The sequence below is a fragment of the Pleurodeles waltl genome, chromosome 1_2 (genome assembly GCF_031143425.1).
Source record: "Pleurodeles waltl isolate 20211129_DDA chromosome 1_2, aPleWal1.hap1.20221129, whole genome shotgun sequence".
Classification (NCBI taxonomy): domain Eukaryota; kingdom Metazoa; phylum Chordata; class Amphibia; order Caudata; family Salamandridae; genus Pleurodeles; species Pleurodeles waltl.
This window is the reverse complement of record NC_090437.1, coordinates 1340911216-1340933320: the sequence shown is the minus strand read 5'-3', so window position 1 is coordinate 1340933320 and position 22105 is coordinate 1340911216. Positions and strand designations below refer to the sequence as shown.

At 51.0% G+C, this 22105-nt stretch overlaps 1 protein-coding gene across 1 annotated transcript; it reads left to right on the top strand.

The window, feature by feature from the left end:
• The first annotated feature begins 2868 nt into the window (after positions 1-2868).
• On the top strand, positions 2869-20181 carry LOC138252111 (avidin-like). Its single transcript, XM_069205708.1, has 4 exons — positions 2869-3025; positions 10957-11158; positions 18753-18873; positions 19959-20181. The coding sequence occupies exons 1-4, from the start codon at positions 2891-2893 to the stop codon at positions 19990-19992; spliced, it is 492 nt and encodes a 163-aa protein (XP_069061809.1). The 5' UTR covers positions 2869-2890; the 3' UTR covers positions 19993-20181.
• Positions 20182-22105: the final 1924 nt, after the last annotated feature.

Genomic DNA, 22105 nt, shown 5'->3' with positions numbered 1-22105 from the left:
GGATGGAGAGATGGTGCATTAGTGGAGTGCGGAGAGTGTCTGCGAGAGGTGTGAGCAGAGCACCTGTCCTGAACCAGTGAGTGCAGCGGATGGAGAGATGGTGCATTAGTGGAAGGGCAGGGAGTGTCTGCTGGAGGTGTGAGCAGAGCACCTGTTCAGAGCCAGTGAAAGCAGCGGATAGAGAGATGGTGCATTAGTGGAAGGGCAGGGAGTGTCTGCTAGAGGTGTGAGCAGAGCACCTGTTCAGAGCCAGTGAAAGCAGCGGATAGAGAGATGGTGCATTAGTGGAAGGGCAGGGAGTGTCTGCTAGAGGTGTGAGCAGAGCACCTGTTCAGAGCCAATGAGAGCAGAGGATGGAGAGATGGTGCATTAGTGAAAGGGGAGGGAGTGTCTGTTAGAGGTGAGAGCAGAGCACCTGTACAGAGCCAGTGAGAGCAGCGGATGGAGAGATGGTGCATTAGTGGAGTGCGGAGAGTGTCTGCTAGAGGTGTGAGCAGAGCACCTGTTCAGAGCCAGTGAAAGCAGCGGATAGAGAGATGGTGCATTAGTGGAAGGGATGGGAGTGTCTGCGAGAGGTGTGAGCAGAGCACCTGTTCAGAGCCAGTGAGAGTAGCGGATGGAGAGATGGTGCATTAGTGGAGTGCGGAGAGTGTCTGCGAGAGGTGTGAGCAGAGCACCTGTTCAGAGACAGTGAAAGCAGCGGATAGAGAGATGGTGCATTAGTGGAAGGGGTGGGAGTGTCTGCGAGAGGTGTGAGCAGAGCACCTGTTCAGAGCCAGTGAAAGCAGCGGATCAATAGATGGTGCATTTGAGGAAGGGGGGAGTGTCTGCTAGAGGTGTGAGCAGAGCACCTGTTCAGTGCCATTGAGAGTAGCGGATGGAGAGATGGTGCATTAGCAGAAGGGGAGGAAGTGTCTGCTGGAGGTGTGAGCAGGGCACCTGTTCAGAGCCAATGAGAGCAGCGTATGAAAAGACGGCGCATTAATGGAAGGGGGGGCGTGTCTGTTAGAGGTGGGAGGAGGGCACCTGTTCAGAGCCAGTGAGAGCAGGGGATGAATAGACGGTGCATTAGTAGAAGGGGGGTCTGTAGGAGGTGTGAGCAGAGCACCTGTTCAGGGCCAGTGAGAGCAGCGGATGAAGAGATGGTGCATTAGTGAAAGGGAAGGGAGTGTCTTCTAGAGGTGTGAGCAGAGCACCTGTCCAGAGCCAGTGAGAGCAGTGGATGGAGAGATCGTGCATTAGTGGAAGGGGAGGGAGTGTTTGCCAGAGGTGTGAGCAGAGCACCTGTTCAGAGCCAATGAGAGCAGTGGATGGAGAGGTGGTGCATTAGTGGAAGGGGTGGGTGTGTCTGTGAGAGGTGTGAGCAGAGCAGTGAGAGTAGCGGATGGAGAGATGGTGCATTAGTGGAAGGGGAGGAAGTGTCTGCTAGAGGTGTGAGCAGAGCACCTGTTCAGAGGCAGTGAGAGTAGCGGATGGAGAGATGGTGCCTTAGCGGAAGGGGAGGGCGTGTCTGCTGGAGGTGTGAGCAGAGCACCTGTTCAGAGCCAATGAGAGCAGAGGATGGAGAGATGGTGCATTAGTGGAAGGGGTGGGAGTGTCTGTAAGAGGTGTGAGCAGAGCACCTGTTTAGAGCCAGTGAGAGTAGCGGATGGAGAGATGGTGCATTAGTGAAAGGGGAGGGAGTGTCTGCTAGAGGTGTGAGCAGAGCACCTGTTCAGAACCAGTGAAATCAGCGGATAGAGAGATGGCGCATTAGTGGAAGGGATGGGAGTGTCTGCGAGAGGTGTGAGCAGAGCACCTGTTCAGAGCCAGTGAGAGTAGCGGATGGAGAGATGGTGCATTAGTGGAGTGCGGAGAGTGTCTGCGAGAGGTGTGAGCAGAGCACCTGTTCAGAGCCAGTGAAAGCAGCGGATAGAGAGATGGTGCATTAGTGGAAGGGGTGGGAGTGTCTGCGAGAGGTGTGAGCAGAGCACCTGTTCAGAGCCAGTGAGAGTAGCGGATGGAGAGATGGTGCATTAGTGGAGTGCGGAGAGTGTCTGTTAGAGGTGTGAGCAGAGCACCTGTTCAGAGCCAGTGAGAGTAGCGGATGGAGAGATGGTGCATTAGTGGAGTGCGGGGAGTGTCTGCTGGAGGTGTGAGCAGAGCACCTGTTCAGAGCCAGTGAGAGTAGCGGATGGAGAGATGGTGCATTAGTGGAGTGCGGAGAGTGTCTGCGAGAGGTGTGAGCAGAGCACCTTTCCTGAACCAGTGAGTGCAGCGGATGGAGAGATGGTGCATTAGTGGAAGGGCAGGGAGTGTCTGCTAGAGGTGTGAGCAGAGCACCTGTTCAGAGCCAGTGAAAGCAGCGGATAGAGAGATGGTGCATTAGTGGAAGGGCAGGGAGTGTCTGCTAGAGGTGTGAGCAGAGCACCTGTTCATAGCCAGTGAAAGCAGCGGATAGAGAGATGGTGCATTAGTGGAAGGGCAGGGAGTGTCTGCTAGAGGTGTGAGCAGAGCACCTGTTCAGAGCCAATGAGAGCAGAGGATGGAGAGATGGTGCATTAGTGAAAGGGGAGGGAGTGTCTGCTAGAGGTGTGAGCAGAGCACCTGTACAGAGCCAGTGGGAGCAGCGGATGAAAAGACGGCGCATTAGTGGAGTGGGGGTTGTCTGCTGTCAGTCAGACCCACCAGTCCTGCTTCGTAGCAGCTGCTGGGTGCAGACGGTCAGAGGCTGAGATCACAAAACAAGTGCTGCTTCCAGGATTGGGTAATAACAGGAACATGAGTGTTACTGAAAGAGTTTGGGAAACACCATCTTCCTCTTTTCGAGAATTTCTCGGAACAGATCTAGAAGATTACTGCCCGAGGGATGCCCTAGGGGTTATAAATACAGGGTGTCGATGGGTGACAGATGCGGACCCCTGAGGGCACAGACTCTGGCACACAGCTCTTTGCGCACAGTGGCACCATGAAGAAGACGTGCTGCGCCGGTGGGGTTCAGACCCTGGCCCTGCTCCTGGCCCTCTGTGCAGCGGCTCGTGCACAGGTAAGACGCATCTTCTGCCAGGTGTGTGCCCACTGCAGGGGCACCTGGTGTCTGTGGGCACCAGGGGGCAGGGGGCACTGAATCATGAGTGCTGCACCGGTGGGGTTCAGACCCTGGCCCTGCTCCTGGCCCTCTGTGCAGCGGCTCGTGCACAGGTAAGACGCATGTTCTGCCAGCATGCAACCCACTGCAGGGGCACCTGGTGTCTGTGGGCACGGGCACCAGGGGGAGAGGGGGCAGTAGATCATGTGTGCTGCACCGGTGGGGCTCAGACTCTGGCCCTGCTCCTGGCCCTCTGTGCAGCGGCTCGTGCACAGGTAAGACGCATGTTCTGCCAGGATGGAGCCCACTTCAGGGGCACCTGGTGGCAGTGGGTACGGGCACCAGGGGGGCAGGGGGCACTAGATCATGTGTGTTGCACCAGTGGGGTTCAGATCCTGGCCCTGCTCCTGGCCCTCTGTGCAGCGGCTCGTGCACAGGTAAGACGCATGTTCTGCCAGCATGGAACCCACTGCAGGGGCACCTGGTGGCTGTGGACACGGGCACCGGGGCGTTAGGGGGCACTGGATCATGAGTGCTGCACCGGTGGGGCTCAGACCCTGGCCCTGCTCCTGGCCCTCTGTGCAGCGGCTCGTGCACAGGTGAGAAGCATGTTCTGCCAGCATAGATCCCACTGCAGGGGCACCTGGTGTCCGTGGGCACCAGAGGGGCAGGGGGCACTGGATCATGTGTGCACTGGTGGGCTCAGACTCTGCTCCTTGCCCTCTGTGCAGCAGCTCGTGCACGGGTAAAAAGCATCTTCTGCCAGCATGGAGCCCACTGCAGGGGCACCTAGTGTCTGTGTGCACGGGTACCAGGGGGCACTGAATCATGTGTGCACTGCTGGGGGTCAGACCCTGGCTCTGCTCATTGCCCTCCCTGCAGCAGCTCGTGCACAAGTAAGAAGCATCTTCTGCCAGGTGTGTGCCCACTGCAGGGGCACCTGGTGTCTGTGGGCACCAGTAGGAAAGGGAGGGCACTGGTCTGCGCGATTCCTGCAGGGAAGGCGGGGGTGAACCAGCAGATATTTTGCAAACATTGTTCAACAGGTTACCCTTTTGTCTTGCATGGAAGGAGAGAGGCTTGTTTTATTTCATTTCCTTCCATACACCCCGGGCACAACAGTTTGTGTGGCCCCGCGCAGAGCACAAGGCCGCGTGTGCCCTCCTTGGGATTAAAAGTGTGCCTCCTTTATTTCGGCCATCTCGGCTCAGTTTGAAAAGTGTGTCCGTCAGCCCACGTCAGATAGAGCGTGTGCACACTCCTGGGACACACCCAGTCACACCCCTATACTGCACGCAGCGCCGGAGCAGAGCTGCACAACACACACTCGTTGTGCAAATATCTCACCAAGAAGCAATCTAATATTCAAGGCATCCCACCTGAAAGAGACGCAGCATGTCTGCGACGTTTAAAGTGCGAGTCCTCACTTCAGGGAAGTGCTGCTTTAAACCCGCTGTGACGTGGACACGATGTGGCGTAAACTAGGAAACAAGCATTAGCAAAGCCAAGAGGTCTGCCCTGGGCAAACTGAAGTAAAAAAACAATTATTGAAAGCAGTACAGTGTCTGTGATACAAAGGGAGAAAGAAAGCATGCCACCATCTAAATGTCTTATGCGTACGATAAAAATATAACATTTAGAGAACATTCACTGACATGACCGTTTTACTAATTTTTTTAAAACAAGCCTTTCAGTTGTGAAATGGAGGTTATAATTGTTATTAGATAAGAATAAATCACCACCTAACCAAGTAGTCCAATTACATCAAGTCAAGGGGGGAGGGAGCCCACTGCCTCTCATCCCCACAGTCTACCCCATTGCATCCTGGTAAATGCAGTCTGCTTACTCCAGGGTTGTAGTTTTTCACCAAAGTTGGTGCAGGTAGTGATGTTATCTCTAGAGACGTTTCTGGGTTTAGTCCTTCATCAGTAGAGAGCAGAAATAGCAGGGAACAGAGAAACGTCATCTAGGTTGCTAGTATGCTGCACAAGTCTTCCCAGGTCACAGTACCTCTCCACAGGCACACAGGTGCATCCCAGGTCCTCACAGGTCACAGTACCACTCCGCAGGCACACAGGTGGATCCCAGGTCTTCACAGGTCACAGTACCGCTCCACAGGCACACAGGTGCATCCCAGGTCCTCACAGGTCACAGTACCACTCCGCAGGTACACAGGTGCATCCCAGGTCCTCAAAGGTCAGAGTACCGCTCCACAGGCACACAGGTGCATCCCATGTCCTCACAGGTCACAGTACCCCCCACACAGGCGTACAGGTACATCCCAGGTCCTCACAGGTCACAGTACCACTCCGCAGGCACACAGGTGCATCCCAGGTCTTCACAGGTCACAGCACCAATCCGCGGGCACACAGGTGCATCCCAGGTCCTCACAGGTCACAGTACCCCCCACACAGGCGTACAGGTACATCCCAGGTCCTCACAGGTCACAGTACCACTCCGCAGGCACACAGGTGCATCCCAGGTCTTCACAGGTCACAGCACCAATCCGCGGGCACACAGGTGCATCCCAGGTCCTGACAGGTCACAGTACCCCCCACACAGGCGTACAGGTACATCCCAGGTCCTCACAGGTCACAGTACCACTCCGCGGGCACACAGGTGCATCCCAGGTCCTCACAGGTCACAGTACCACTCCACAGGCACACAGGTGCATCCCAGGTCTTCACAGGTCACAGTACCTCTCCACAGACACACAGGTGCATCCCAGGTCCTCACAGGTCACAGTACCACTCCGCAGGCACACAGGTGCATCCCAGGTCCTCACAGGTCACAGTACCACTCCGCAGGCACACAGGTGCATCCCAGGTCCTCACAGGTCACAGTACCTCTCCGCAGACACACAGGTGCATCCCAGGTCTTCACAGGTCACAGTACCACTCCGCAGGTACACAGGTGCATCCCAGGTCCTCACAGGTCACAGTACCACTCCGCAGGCACACAGGTGCATCCCAGGTCCTCACAGGTCACAGTACCACTCCGCAGGCACACAGGTGCATCCCAGGTCCTCACAGGTCACAGTACCGCTCCACAGCACACAGGTGCATCCCAGGTCCTCACAGGTCACAGTACCACTCCACAGGCACACAGGTGCATCCCAGGTCCTCACAGGTCACAGTACCACTCCACAGGCACACAGGTGCATCCCAGTTGAGCTCATTGGCTCAAGGGAGCCTTTTAAACACAAGGGGGGAGGGAGCACACTTCCAAAATAGCTTTATTTTATCAGTATCCCATCTAAAACTGCCTCTGCAGCAATAAAAGCCAATGGGTAAAATACATTCTCCCAATTTTTATTTCAAAATCTTCCTTTCCAGTTGCAAAATGTTGGCACGTATGGGAATAGTCTGCTTCAGTGTCAAGCCCAGTGTCTCCTTTTTTTGAATAAATACATTATTTGTAACTTTCATAAGCACTGAAATAACTTTTTCCCAATTTTCCGAGGGCCCAAGCGCCCCCATCCTGCTCCTGGATCGCTCACTGCAGCTTGCAATGTGCTGTCACTGCTTTAGTGGTGGTCTTTTATTAGAGTTTCATTCCCATTCTTTCCCATTACAAGATGGCCGACACCCTCCTTACAATCTGTAGAACATCTCTGATGGCTAAAGAATGGTGGTTCAGTCCTTCCCGCCAAGCTACTGGAAGTGCAGTATTTGGCACAAAATATACAAGTATTTCTGTATTATCTGCTGAATGAAATCTTTAAAGCAGAGTAACTCTGCCATACATGCCAACATTTTAGAAGAGAAGAGCAGGAGATATCCAGAAAAAAATAGGGAGAATGTATTTTCTCTATTGACTTCTATTGGAGCCTGAACCAGGTTGCTGTTATGTTTGGGGTTTGCAAGTCTGCCGCTGCAGGATCAGATATTAGATACACAAATATACATTTTTTTCCTTACCTGTCAGGAGCACGGAGAAAGCGCTAGGCATGCAGAGAGAGCGTGATGCAAGTGCTGGGCACCGGGCTGCGGGAGCAGGTCACTGGCAGTGCATGCAGAGAGAGCGATGCAAGCGCTGTGCACTGGCCTGCAGGAGCAGGATAATGGTGGTGCATGCAGAGAGAGTGATGCAAGCGCTGTGCACTGTCCTGAAGGAGCAGGTTACTGGCAGTGCATGCAGAAAGAGCGTGATGCAAGAGTTGTGCACCGGCCTGCAGGAGCAGGTTACTGGCAGTGCATACAGAGAGAGTGATGCAAGGGCTGTGCACTGTCCTGAAGGAGCAGGTTACTGGCAGTGCATGCAGAGAGAGCGTGATGCAAGAGTTGTGCACCGGCCTGCAGGAGCAGGTTACTGGCAGTGCATACAGAGAGAGCGATGCAAGCGCTGTGCACTGGCCTGCAGGAGCAGGATAATGGTGGTGCATGCAGAGAGAGTGATGCAAGCGCTGTGCACTGTCCTGAAGGAGCAGGTTACTGGCAGTGCATGCAGAGAGAGCGTGATGCAAGAGTTGTGCACCGGCCTGCAGGAGCAGGTTACTGGCAGTGCATACAGAGAGAGTGATGCAAGCGCTGTGCACCGGCCTGAAGGAGCAGGTTACTGGCAGTGCATGCAGAGAGAGCGTGATGCAAGAGTTGTACACCGGCCTGCAGGAGCAGGTTACTGGCAGTGCATACTCCAAGTCACACAAGACTAGGCCCTGTCAGCTGAAGCCAGCGGAGGGATCGTGTTTTTGTATGCAGGAATCGGGAGGCGGGAGACTAGCCTTGAAATCGGTCGTCTCCCATCTGAATCAGGAGGGTTGGGATGTATGCTCTCCCCCAAATTCCATATTAGGTGTGTCTGTAGAGCCGGGTTGAAAATACATTGGAGCAGATTTAAGAGCCCCTAGCACCATAATATCGCCACATTAGTGTCATTTTCTTTACCCTAATGTGGCAATATTATAGCAAAAACGCCATGCCACATTTACAAAGTGGTGCAGTGCATGCATTGTGCCACTTTGTAACCCCGTGCGCCACGTTTTGCATGCACCAGGCATAATGTATGCAAGGGGAGTGTTCACCCGTTAGAGGTGGGGGTGAAAAAATGACTCAGAGAAATCTAAAATATTTCTTTTCGTTAAAAGGGGGCACACCATTGGTTACAATGGGCCCCTACGTACTGTTCAGGGTTACCGGCAACATTTTGGCGCTAACGCAAAATAGTACATCTATTGCGTAAAAAATTGTGACGCTGTTTCCCCCTACCCTGCGCCATGATGCAGCGTATTTTAAATACGGCGCACACATGGTGGCGTGGGGAGGGTGCTAAAGGGCGCCACGAAGGTGGCGTTGCACTGGGTGCAGTGCAACTTTTCTTAAATCTGCCCAATGAATGCAGTAAGGTGTATGTAATGGGGTCTGTGGTTGACGGTTGCTTGAGTAAGGTGTCTGTAACGTGGTCTGTTGTTGACTGCTGCTTGCAGTAAGGTGTCTGTAACATGGTCTATTGCTGATAGTTGCTTGCAGTAAGGTGTCTGTAACATGATGTCTTGGTGTTGCTTGTATGTTGTAAGGTGTCAGTGACCTGGTCTCTTGTTGACGGGTGCATGTAGTAAGATGTCTGATACTTGGCTGCATGCATTGTGGTATGAGTGACCTGGTCTCTTCTTGACAGGCGCATACAGTAAGGTGTCTGATACGTAGCTGCATGCAATGTGGTGTCAGTGACCTGGACTCTTGTTGACTGGTGCATGCAGTAAGGTGTCCGTGACCTGGTCTCCTGTTGATGGGTGCATACAGTAAGGTGTCAGTGACCTGGTCTTTTGTTGACTGGTGCATGTAGTAAGGTGTCCATGACCTGGTCTCTTGTTGACAGGTGCATAAAATAAGGTGTCAGTGACCTGGTCTCTTGATGACGGGTGCATACAGTAAGGTCTAAGTGACCTGGTCTCTTGTTGATAGATTGATACAATAAGGTGTATGTGACCTGATCTCTTGTTGACTGGTGCATACAGTAAGGTGTCAGTGACCTGGTCTCTTGTTGCCGGATGCATGTAGTAAGGTGTCCGTGACCAGGTCTCTTGTTGCCGTATGCATGCAGTAAGGTGTCCGTGACCTGGTCTCTTGTTGACGGGTGCATACAGTAAGGTGTCAGTGATCTGGTCTCTGGTTGACGGGTGCATACAGTAAGGTGTCAGTGACCTGGTCTCTTGTTGACAGGTGCATACAGTAAGGTGTCAGTGACCAGGTCTCTTGTTGACTGGTGCATACAGTAAGGAGTCAGTGACCTGGTCTCTTGTTGTCAGATGCATGTAGTAAGGTGTCCGTGACCTGATCTCTTGTTGACGGATGCATGTAGTAAGGTGTCCGTGACCTGGTCTCTTGTTGACGGTTGCATGTAGTAAGGTGTACGTGACCTGGTTTCTTGTTGAAAGGTGCATACAGTAAGGTCTCAGTGATCTGGTCTCTGGTTGACAGGTGCATACAGTAAGATGTCAGTGACCTGGTGTCTTGTTGACAGTTGCATATAGTAAGGTCTCAGTGATCTGGTCTCTTCTTGATGCTGCATGTGGCACGGTGTCAGTGACCTGGTTTCTTGTTGAAGGGTGCATACAGTAAGGTGTCCGTGACCTGGTCTCTTGTTGACGGGTGCACAGTAAGGTCTCAGTGGCCTGGTCTCTTGTTGACGGGTGCGTACAATAAGGTGTACATGACCTGATCTCTTGTTGATGGGTGCACAGTAAGGTCTCAGTGACTTGGTCTCTTGTTGACGGATGCATGTAGTAAGGTGTACATGACCTGGTCTTTTGTTGACGGTTGCATGTAGTAAGGTGTCCGTGACCTGGTTTCTTGTTGAAAGGTGCGTACGGTAAGGTCTCAGTGATCTGGTCTCTGATTGACAGGTGCATACAATAAGATGTCAGTGACCTGGTATCTTGTTGACAGTTGCATATAGTAAGGTCCCAGTGATCTAGTCGCTTCTTGATGCTGCATGTAGCACGGTGTCAGTGACCTGGTTTCTTTTTGACGGGTGCATACAGTAAGGTCTCAGTGACCTGTTCTCTTGTTGACGGGTGCATACATTAAGGTGTCAGTGACCTGTTCTCTTGTTGACTAATGCATGTAGTAAGTTGTCCGTGACCTGGTCTCTTGTTGTCGGATGCATGTAGTAAGGTGTCCGTGACCTGATCTCTTGTTGACGGGTGCATACAGTAAGGTCTCAGTGACCTGTTCTCTTGTTGACGGGTGCATACATTAAGGTGTCAGTGACCTGTTCTCTTGTTGACTAATGCATGTAGTAAGTTGTCCGTGACCTGGTCTCTTGTTGTCGGATGCATGTAGTAAGGTGTCCGTGACCTGATCTCTTGTTGACGGGTGCATACATTAAGGTGTCAGTGACCTGTTCTCTTGTTGACAAATGCATGTAGTAAGGTGTCCGTGAGCTGGTCTCTTGTTGACGGGTGCATACAGTAAGGAGTCAGTGACCTGGTGTCTTGTTGACAGGTGCATACATTAAGGTCACAGTGATCTGATCTCTTCTTGATGCTGCTTGTAGCACGGTGTCAGTGACCTAGTTTCTTGTTGACGGGTGCATACATTAAGGTGTCAGTGACCTGATCTCTCGTTGACGGATGCATGTAGTAAGGTGTCAGTGACCTGATCTCTTGTTGACAGATGCATGTAGTAAGGTGTCCGTGACCTGGTCTCTTGTTGACGGGTGCATACAGTAAGGTGTCAGTGACCTGGTCTCTTGTTGACAGGTGCATAGAGTAAGGTGTCAGTAACATTGTCCCTTGTGTCTGATACTCAGCGGCGTACAGTGTGGTGTCTGTTGTTTATAGTACTCTGCTGGTTGGTTCATGTAGAGATGTGTTGTTGACATGTTCTCTTGCTGTTTCTTGCCTTGAGTAATATTATGCGTTCAGCTCACACTGTTTCTTGTTCCAGTGTGATCTGGAAGGGACCTGGATCAATGAGCTTAACTCCAACATGACTCTTTCAAAGGCTGACGGCAATGGGCTCTTCTCTGGTGTCTACAACACGAGGGTGTCTCTGATGAACACCACCATCATCACCTCTCCCCTGGTGGGCTACCAGCAGTCGTTGAAGGAGCCAACCATTGGATTCACCGTCAACTGGAAGTTTTCAGGTATGAGCTTCCATCTGTGGGAATCTACAGCAGTGCACTAACCCTCTGCCTCCACTTCTTCACTTCCTGAAGTCCAAGACACCAGTAACTTCTCATGCCTCCTTCTTGCCATCTTTCCACTGAGCCATCTTGTTGCCCTTTGCCTTTCCTCCTAGCCACATACTGTTCTAGTCAAGCTTCATTTACAGACCACCCTCTGTGGCCAAACATACCCTTCTACTTGCATCTTCTTAGCTTTGGGAGACCCCAAGGATCCTTTCTTGTACAACTCCTGTTCTGCACTTCAGCTCTCAAACGCAGGGGTGTTACTTCAGGGGGGGGGGTGAATTTGGGGTGTTACACCCCTTAATAAATGTATTTTCAGATAAATAGTTGGGTACAGGTGCTTTCAGTTGGGTATGGTGAGGTGTCTGTTGGATTTCACCAAGACGTTTTACGTACTCACATCCAAAAACGCACACACTTTCTCCCTCTCTGTTTTGAAAGTCTTTGAGAATGTTCCTTATTTTACAAAATTATGGCCCTCATTACAACCCTGGCGGTCAAAGACCGTCAGGGCTGTTTTGGAGTTTGTACCGCCAACAGGCTGGCGGTACAAACTCGGGCATAGCAGACAGTGAAAAGCACGATGGGTGCAACTGTACCCGTCGCACCGCCGCAACACCACCGGCTACATTTGGAGCTGGCTTCCGTGTTGCGGCCCGGATCCCAGCTGGCCCGGCAGAAACCAGGTTTCCATCCACCGGCCCAGTGGGGATCTCCAAATAGACCCCGTGGAAGTGCGGCCGCATTGGCGGCCCACCAATGTTGAAATGAGGGCCATTGTGTTTTTTCTCTTAGTAGTCCTACAAATCTACATTCCGCTCCCTTTCCACTGCCCCTTAGGCCCCTCTCATGCGCTTTGCTTGTTGTATAATGTATTATAGAATTATATGCCAGATTGATTGTTGGAAACTTTGAAGCTCACACTACTCCAGTCTTACTGACCAAGTTACGGCCCTGCTCAAAAGCACCATCTCCTACCTCGAATCCCACCTCACTCCCAGGGTCTTCCCCACCTCTGTTTATTTATTTGTATGTAAAGCACACAGAACATCTCCAAGAGGACATCCTGGAGTTAGAACCAAACAGCGAAGCTCTGCAGATAAATGCCCCTAAAGAGAGAACAGGCATGTGCTCCAATGCTTGCGGAACACAAGAATGTCCTCCAGAAGACACATTTCCAGAGAAGGGAGTTCAAGTAAAGTGCCGCCAAATGTTTTCCTTGTTCGGATACAATGGATCAGGGCTTGATGGGAGGAAGGCAACAGTCTACCAGGCTTCTAGAAGGCCACTTTGTCACACAAAATAGCAGGTCCTGACTCGTAAAGTGCTGTGCACATAACAAAGTTGTTTGAAGCTGTCTCTTTTCCACACTGGGAGCCAGGGAGTGCAACTGATGAGGATGGCCCTTTTGCGCTCCCTCCAGACTCTGATGATTGAGTCAGTATCTTCCACTGGACGACCGTTTACTGTCTTACGCTCACTCTCTAAAGACCAGAATCATTAACTTCATGTCAACTGCTCCCAATCATGGTTCCCTCTTCATTCCTTCACGTACATCTGCCCCACTGCCTACACCTGCAGTCGCGACTGCCACTTCGACCGTGAGCCACATCTCTTTGTCTTTGATTCCACTTGAGTCGCATTTATAAACTCTGATGCACCTCAACATCTTTATCTCCAGGTCCCCCTTCTAAAAGTCCACTGTCATGAGTCCCCTCTCTAGTCTCTCTGACCACCCTTCAGACCCACCCACAAAGAGTCCAGGTATGCCATTGTGCCTGAGGTAGCCCCTTCTGCTAAACAAGCGTTTTTTTCTTATACCAGGCTCCTCCTGTGGCCAGCACCCAAGGGTATCCCACACCACTCAGACCCTAGCTCGCCCCTCTCGGCTAGCTTAGACTGTCTCCTGGGCACTCCCAGCTTCCAGCATTGAAAAGCCTCCTCAGCGCCTCTGCATCAAGCCTCAGTACCAGGCCTTTGGCCTCCAGGAACCCCTTGGTTTGTAGACCTCTCCTTAGGAGAGGAAGATCTAGCTTTTAAGAGGGGTTTACAAGGGCACCTTTGAAGGCATCTTCCCTGATACACATGACCATTGCTGTCACTTTGACCTCTCTGAAGTGTTCTTCTGACTTTCTGCCTGCAAGACTTAAACAAAATCAGACTAACCTCTCACTCCCACCACCTCTCACTGCTACCACTGCATGCTCACCCTCCCTGCCACGCACCTCCCCCACAGTCCAGATCTACACTCCCATCACTCCCCTAGGATTAGCAGTTGTACCACCCTCCATAGAGAGCAGATCTAGAGTCATGAAGACCAACTTTCAGCACCTCTATCAGTTAGGCCCTTGACACAGCCAAATCTGCACCTGTCCAGCACCTTCCATCTTTCTTCAGCCATCTCTCTGAAGGACTTCTACACACTTACTCCCCGTCCCCTCTCAGGCATACAGCGTATCCATGCCTCTTAGGCACAAAGATGGCCCACAACTTCTCTCAAATCTCCACCACCACCCCTTTGATGCTCTTGACTCCCTCCTGCCCAACTCCTCACTTACCTCACTCTCCTACCTCCACCATTAGCTGCTTCTCCCCCACTTCTCCTCCAGAGCTCATTCCTATAATTCACCCCTGAACTCTTCCTGCCCATGTCTGACACGGTCAGCCCCCAGAGTGTGAAAGCCCTTCCACTACCCTCTTTTCAAGGACACGCTTTAAGGTGGTGAGCACTGATCAAGGTATTTCAGATCCGGGATGTAGGAAAGTACCATCTTCCTTGGCATGTTACTCCCATTTTTACCTGTATGTCAGTTTGCTTGTGCCTGTCTCACTGGGATCCTGCTGGCCAGGACCCCAGTGCTCATAGTTTGTGGCCTAATGTATGTGTTGTCAGTAGTGCTTGACTGTGTCACTGAGGCTTTACTAACCAGAACCTCAGTGCTTATGCTCTATCTGCTTTTAAATTTCTCACAATAGGCTAGTGACATCATTTACCAATTTAAATTGGCACACTGGACCTCTCTTATAAGTCCCTAGTACATGGTGCCGAGGTACCCAGGGCATTGGGGTTCCAGAAGATCCATATGGGCTGCAGCATTTCTTTTGCCACCCATAAGGAGCTCAGACAAACCCTTACACAGGAGTGCCAATGCAGCCTCTGTGAAATAGTGCACACTATATGTCACAGCCATTTTCACTGCACTTAAGGAACTTATAAGTCACCTATATGTCTAACCTTCACTTGCTGAAGGTTGAGTGCAAAGTTACTAAGTGTGAGGGCACCCTGGCACTAGCCAAGGTGCCCCCACATTGTTCAGGGCCATTTTCTGGGACTTTGTGAGTGCAGGGACGCCATTACACTTGTGCACTACATATGGGTCAATACCTATATGTAACTTCACAATGGTAACTCCAAATATGGCCATGTAATATGTTTATGATCATGAAATTGTTCCCCCATTCCAAATATGGCATTGAGGTGGCAATTCCATGCACCCTGGGGGCTCCACCATGGACCCCCAGTACTGCCAAACCAGCTCTCTGAGGCTTGCACTGTAGCTTCAGCTGCTGTCACCTCACAGACAGGGTTCTGCCCTCCTGGGGTCCAGCCAGGCCTGGCCCAGGAAGACAGAACAAAGCATTTCCTCTGAGAGAGGGTGTGACACCCTCTCCCTTTGGAAAATGATGTGAAGGCAGGGGAGGAGTAGCCTCCCCCAGCCTCTGGAAATGCTTTGAAGGGCACAGATGGTGCCCTCCTTGGATAAACCAGTCTACACCGGTTCAGGGACCCCTTCTCCCAAGCTCTGGCGGGAGACTGGACAAAGGAAAGGGGAGTGACCACTCACCTGTCCATCACCACCCTAGCGGTGGTGCCCAGAGCTCCTCCAGTGTGTCCCAGCCTTCAGTCATCTTGCTTTGCAAGGTGAGGGGACACTCTGGAGGGCTCTGAGTGGCCAGTGCCAGCAGGTGACGACAGAGACCATCCTGATAGGTCCATACCTGATAAGGTAGCTAACCCTCCTCTCAGGACTATTTAGGGTCTCTCCTGTGGGTTCTCTTCAGATTCTGCTTGTAAGTTTCCTTCAGGAATCCTCTGCAACAACCTCAGACTCTTCTGACCTCGGATCAACTGCAGCCTGCTCCAAGAAATGCTGTAACTGCAACAAAGTGTCTAGAAGAAACACTTTTCTTCAGCAAGCTCGGCTCCAAGTCAGCAACTGCAACAGTTTCCACAGTGTGCATGCTCTGGGAATGCCCTGCCTTCATACTGCACCAGAAGGGCCGAAGAAATCTCCTGTGGAGTGACGGAGGCACTCCTCTACTCCAAGCAGGCACCTTCCACTGTGATGACCGGTACCCTGGGACTCCTCTCCCGGTGACGAGCATGCTCCTAAGGACACGAAAGATGGACTTCCTCCACATTGACTGTCCTGAGGTCGTGCTGACACAATTTGGAGGAGGTAAGACCTTGCCTCCCCGAGAACAATGGTATCCCTGTGTTTTGTGTCTTCTTCGCCTCCTGAGGCCTCTGTGCACTCTTTGCAAAATTCCTTCATGCACAGCCTGGCCCAGGTCCCCAGCACTCCACCCTGCGATGCTCAACTCGCTGAGTTGTTCTCCGGCTGTGTGGGACCTTCTTTTGTTGTGCTGCATCAACCACATTTTGCACCTCCTTTGAACCTGGATCCTGCGGCTTCTGGGGATGCTAAAACTGTAAACTCTGCACTTGTATAGCCCACTACTCACCTGGTAGGGTCTCAAGGCACTGTACTCATACCACTATGGAACCCCTCCTGGCTTTTCCCTGTGAGGTGCCCACTCCTGGGCACCCCCAGGGTAAAGCCATGCATCCAAGCACTGTTGGGGCTGTTGTGGAGATTAAGCAAGCTATTGCCCAGAGGTGCAGAGTGGGACCCATTAATTAGATTAGGCACCAGGGCTAATTATCTGGTCCAAGGGAATTGAACCCAAGACCTGCCGAAGCGGGACTTGAACCATGGTCTTGAGCCAGATCTCTGCTTCAGGGTCTGCCGCTCTAACCATTGTGCCACACTTCTCCAGGCCTCTCAGGATGCTGGCTGGCATCCTGAGAGCTCTCTAAAGTGGTTAGAGCCCTTCTTCCTTCTCACACAACGTTGAGGCCCCCAGGTCCCTCCTGGGTCTATCCAGCGCCATTTTGATGAAAAACGTACTTTTGTTGTAGCCGAGGCTTGTTAGTGACTTCCAACACGAAATCTCATCTGCAACGATCTTCAGACCGTACAACATCTTTTGCATCAGGCAGGAACCTGCTGGCATCTTCCTAGGATGCATTTCTGAAGACTTCAACTAACCAGGGACTCTTCTTTTGCACCCTCTTATGGGTTGCCAGGGGCTCCTGTCCTTCCTGGAACTTCTTTCGACTTCTGGACTTGGTCCCCTTCCTTTGCAGGTCTTCAGGTCCAATAATCCAGCAGTTGTTCTTTGTAGACTTGGTTGGCTGCTGCAAAATCCCCAAAATGAGGTGTAGTGTGTCCTAAGGAAACTTTCAGTACTTTACTCCTGCTTTTCTGGGCGGGGGTAATTTACTTACCTTTACTGTATTCTTACTCTCCCAGCGATTCTGCACACACTTCATTTGTCTGGCGGGTATTCGTGATTCACATTCCACTTTTTTAGTATATGGTTTGTGTTGCCCCTAGACCTATTTTCTCCCATTGCATTCTGTAGGATTTTCTACTGTTTGCATTGTTCTTTGACTATTTACTTGTCTAATTTTGGTGTCTAGTATATATATTGTGTATAATAGTTACCCCCAGAAGGAGTATTGTCTCTAAGATATTTTTGGTACTGTGTCACCCAAATAAATACCTTTATTTTTTGGTAACACTGAGTATTGTCTTTACTTGTGTATAAGTACTGTGTAACTATAAATGGTATTGCATGAGCTTTGCATGTCTCCTAGTTCAGCCTTAGCTTCTCTGCTATAGCTACCTCTATCAGCCTAAGCTGCTATAACACTACTACATTCACTAACAAGGGATAACTGGACCTGGTGTAATGTGTAAGTACCCAAGGTACCCACTACAAACCAGGCTAGCCTCCTACGCGGGGTTTTGCTGCTGACCCTCCACCCCCCTGAAACTGTGTCCTCTTGTCCCATTACTTTACCCGGATCTTGAACACCTTGGCCTTGTTGGGCTGTGGCCCATCCATGCCCATGGTGCAAGTGTGATGATGAGCTGGTCTCAATAAGGGTCAGACTCAGCCAGTGCGTGGCCGTCACAGGAAGTGGGAGGTTTATTATTACTCATGCCACATCCGGCCCTGACCACTGTGGCTCTGTACAACGGGGAGTATCTCCCAACACACCCTCAACGGGTGGACCACACCTTCAGATCCCTGACACCTGGTGGACCTCACATTTTACCTTCTCTAAATACTGATTGTGCCAGGTTTGCTATTTACCAGGTTTGTACATCCCCAGGACACTTTGGTATAACAGAATGGGTCGCAGATGCTTGGCCACCCCCTCATGCAAAGGAGGAAACACCCTCTCATGATTGCACTGGAGCTACTTGGGCATAAGTGCTATCAGTATTACAGAAGGAGCCGCTCAAAGATCTGCGGCCCCTTCTGTAATACCAAAGTGCCCGGGAGCGCACAAAGTGGGCACACTCGTCCATTGCGCCCCCAGGGCACTTTCCCTAATACGGCCCCTGGTGAGCACTTGTTGATTCTTTCCGCTTTCCCAACATCACAATGGGCTATAAACAACACATGTTCTGTCCCATTCAGGGCTCCACAAACTGAGCATGTGCACTAACTGACGGCATGGTTTGCTTCAGGTTTGACCTGATGAAAATCGAAATGATGAAGCATCAGATTGCGCCCAGTTTTGGTCTTTCCACAGAGATCATAATTCGAAACCAAGCGCCTGACTTAGATATTGGCAGACGAGTTACTCCGTGACAGTTGTGACGGATATCCCGTTCGTCGCAGTATATATGCCATTATATCCAATGGGATTTAGATCTTGGTGGATGGGATATCTGTCACCATTGTGAGGAGTAACCGCTCCACCACTATCTAAATAGGGCCCCAAGTCATTGTCTATATTTTCACCTCTCAGGCCACCAGCTCCTCGTTCCCTCCACTCTTGTATCCAAGCACACCATTCCACGGAGGCCCCTGCTTGGCGGCATCATACCTTGTCACCGCTGCACGTCATCTTGTCTTGTCCTCTGCACTCACTCTCTTGAGTTATCAGCAGCTTTTGACAAAGTTGATCATCCCCCTCCCTGACCACTCATGATACCCCTGGGGGCACTGGACCAGTCCTGTAATGACTGCTTCACCCCCTCAGATCACTCTCCCTCCTCAGACCATCTCCTGGTGCTTCATAGTTCCCTAACATATCTCGTTAACACTAGGGTCTCTCAAGGGTCACTCTTGGGACCTTCTCTTAATGTATCTCGTCCATGTTTCTGCACCCGCCCCTGAGGCAGCTTTCATCACTTCTTCTGGGAACTCCTTGACAATAACCCCACTGTTTGTTTTTCCCTCACAGGGTCCATCACCAGCTGGGTAGGGCAATGCTTCCACACTCCACAAGGAGACCCGTTCCTGGTCACCACGTGGTTGCTGAGAAGCCAGGTGGGCAAAGTGGAGGACACGTGGACATCCACCAGGTGAGTGAATGTACCAAGATGGATTCCTGGGGCCCTATTACACATAGGGTGCACTTTTTCTGTTTGCGTGATGGCGCACTTTAAAAGAGGTGTGCCGTGGAGCAAGCAGAGAAAGTGCACCCTATTACGATGAATGCGCTATCCACAGGGCAGTGCATAAAAGTAAAAAATTGAGCCGCTCTGAAACAGCCATGTGCTGCCTGCAATCTTAAGGGGGGTGGGTTCGCGATCCCCTTGCAGGTGGGGTAGAGAGTGACTGCATCTGCCGGCAAGAAGATGTCTGGGGGATCCATAGGACCCCCTTTCCCTCCTAAAAGAGGGCTGCCATCCGGGAAGGGGGCGCACAGATAGTGTGCCAGCTTTTAGGTGGTGTACTGTCACTGCGCCTCCTGACAGTTTCTTTGCCTCTCTGTCTGCGTCTAAAATATAGTACAGAAGCAGAGGCAAAGGGATTCCCTCATTTGCATGGGGCCACGCCCCCAGGCACATGAGCGAACGCCCTCTGGCGATAGCACTGGTGCTATATGTGCGCCAGCACTATCTGTGTAACAGAAGGGGCCGCACAAGTGTCGGTGGCCCCTTCTGCAATACCAAAGTGCTCCGACAGCGCGCAAAGCTGGCACACATGCCTGTTGTGCCCCCAGGGCACTTCCATAATACACCTTGTGGTTTTGGATGTACAATGCCTCAGAAGGTCTCTTGAGGTCCGTGGAATGTATGCCTCATTCAGGTCTGTCAGATGCTGGCTTCTCAATCATAAGTTAGTCATGGCCCTAGGATGAGCCGTACAGGAGAAGCTCTCTAGAGGTCTGTGGGACACATGTCTGTCCAGCACATGCGGACCCAGCCCTAGATTGTGCAGTGCAGTGCAGGAGAGGCCCTGTAGAGATCTGTCTGACACACGTCTGTCCAGCACATGTAGACTCCAGCCCTAGGCTGTGCCGTACAGAAGAGACCCTATTGATATCTGCCTGACACATGTCTGTCCAGCAAATGCAGACCCCAGGACCTTGTCCTCTCTTCCATTTCTTACACTCAGGGATAGCACAAGAACATGCATTTATTTTTTCTCCTTTCTCCAATAGGGTTGGACAAGATGTCTTTTTCCGCATTATGTGACGTGTGCAGAAGACCTCCAGAAGGCTGGGAACGAACAGGCCACAGACCTGTCCGCTGCGCCCGCCAGGCTTTACTGGTGGCTACCGATTGAAGCAGAGACCTAGCTACATCCCTGTCTGTGTCCTGTGCTGAGCATTTGCTACTGTGAACGACTGCATCTAAAAACAATAAAATAACAAGGATTCATCATCAAGTGCCACCAAAGCTTTTTGGTTAATCTGTGAACACCAATGTCATGTTATACTACGTCGTGTCATGTAATGTCATGTTACCTTATACCATATCATGTCACTTCATGTCATACTGGGTCTGGCAGCCTAGAGAGTGAATGCATCCCCTGCAGGGATCTGTGTTTGACCCATTGTCACAGGTTTGAATTACTGTTTGTCCATTCAGCCATTCATCATTCTGAGGGTGAAAAAATGCAACCATTCAGTTTAGTGGCAATAAACCCATTATCCAGCAGTAAGAAACCCTTCTGGGTGAATGTGCACTTTACAAATACATGTTATGACACTTTCTATACCTATTGGTTGCCACATGGTGAAATCTGATAGTGACTCCAAGTATAACAGCAACAACTGCAAATGCTGTCTCACACTACAAATACCTGATGTAACAGCACTGTAGGAGGCTGGCCTGGTTTGTAGTGGGTGCCTCGGGTACTTCCACCTTATACCAGGTCCAGTTATCCCTTATTAGTGAAGTAGTAGTGTTCTAGCAGCTTAGGCCGATAGAGGTAGCTATAGCAGAGCAGCTTAGGCTGAACCAGGAGACATGCAAAGCTAATCCAATACCACTTATAGTTACACAATACTTATACACAAGTAAAGACAATACTCAGTGTTACCAAAAATAAAGGTATTTATTTGGGTGACACAGTACCAAAAATCTCTTAGAGGCAATACTTCTTCTGAAGGTAAGTATTATACACAGTATATACACCAGACACCAAAATTAGACAAGTAAATAGTCATAGAACAATTCAAACAATAGGAAATGCTATAGAATGCAATGGGAGAAAATGGGTCTGGGGCAACACAAACCATATACTAAAAAAGTGGAATGTGAATCACGAATTTCCCCACTAGACAAGTGTAGTGTGTGCAGAATGGCGGGGACAGGAAGAATACAGTAAAGGGAAGTAAATTACCCCACCCCAGAGCCCAAAAAAGCAGGAGTAAAGTACTGCAAGTTTCCTTAGGACACACTACACCTCGTTTTGTGGATTTTGCAGCAGCCAACCAAGTCTGCAAAGAACAACTGCTGGATTATTGGACCTGAAGACCTGCAAAGAAAGGGGACCAAGTCCAGAAGTCGAACGAAGTTCCAGGAAGGACAGGAGCTCCTACCAATCCAGAAGATGGTGCAAAAGAAGAGTCCCCGGTTAGTCGAAGACTGCAGAAATGCACCCTAGGAAGATGCCAGCAGGTTCCTGTGTAATGCAAAAGATGTCCCACGGCGTGAAGATTGTAGCAGATGAGATTTCGTGTTGGAAGGCACCAACAAGCCTTAGCTATGGCAAAAGTGTGTTTTTCATCAAAATGGCACTGGATGGACCCAGGAGGAACCTGGGGGCCTAAACTCTGTATGAGGAGGAAGAAGGGGCTCTCCGCACCATAGAGAGCCCTCAGGATGCCAGCCAGAATGCCCAGAAGCCGCAGGATCTGGGTTCAAAGGAGGTACAAAATGTGGTTGATGCAGCACAACAAAAGAAGGTCCCACGCCGCCGGAGAACAACTCAGCGAGTTGAGCATCACAGGGTGGAGTGTAGGGGACCTGGGCCAGGCTGTGCATGAAGGAATTTTGCAAAGAGTGCACAGAGGCCTCAGGAGGCGAAGAAGACACAATACACAGGGTTACCATCTTTCTCACGGAAGGCAAGGTCTTACCTCCTCCAAATTGTGTCAGCAGGACCTCAGGACAGTCTATGTCGATGATGTCCACCCTCTGTGTCCTTAGGAGCATGCTCGTTGCCATGAGAGGAGTCCCAGGGTACCGGTCATCGCCTTGGAAGGTGCCTGCTTGGAGCAGGGGAGTGATTCCCTCACGGGAGATTTCTTTGGTTCTTCTGGTGCAGGATGAAGACAGGGAGTCCCCAGAAAGTGCACAC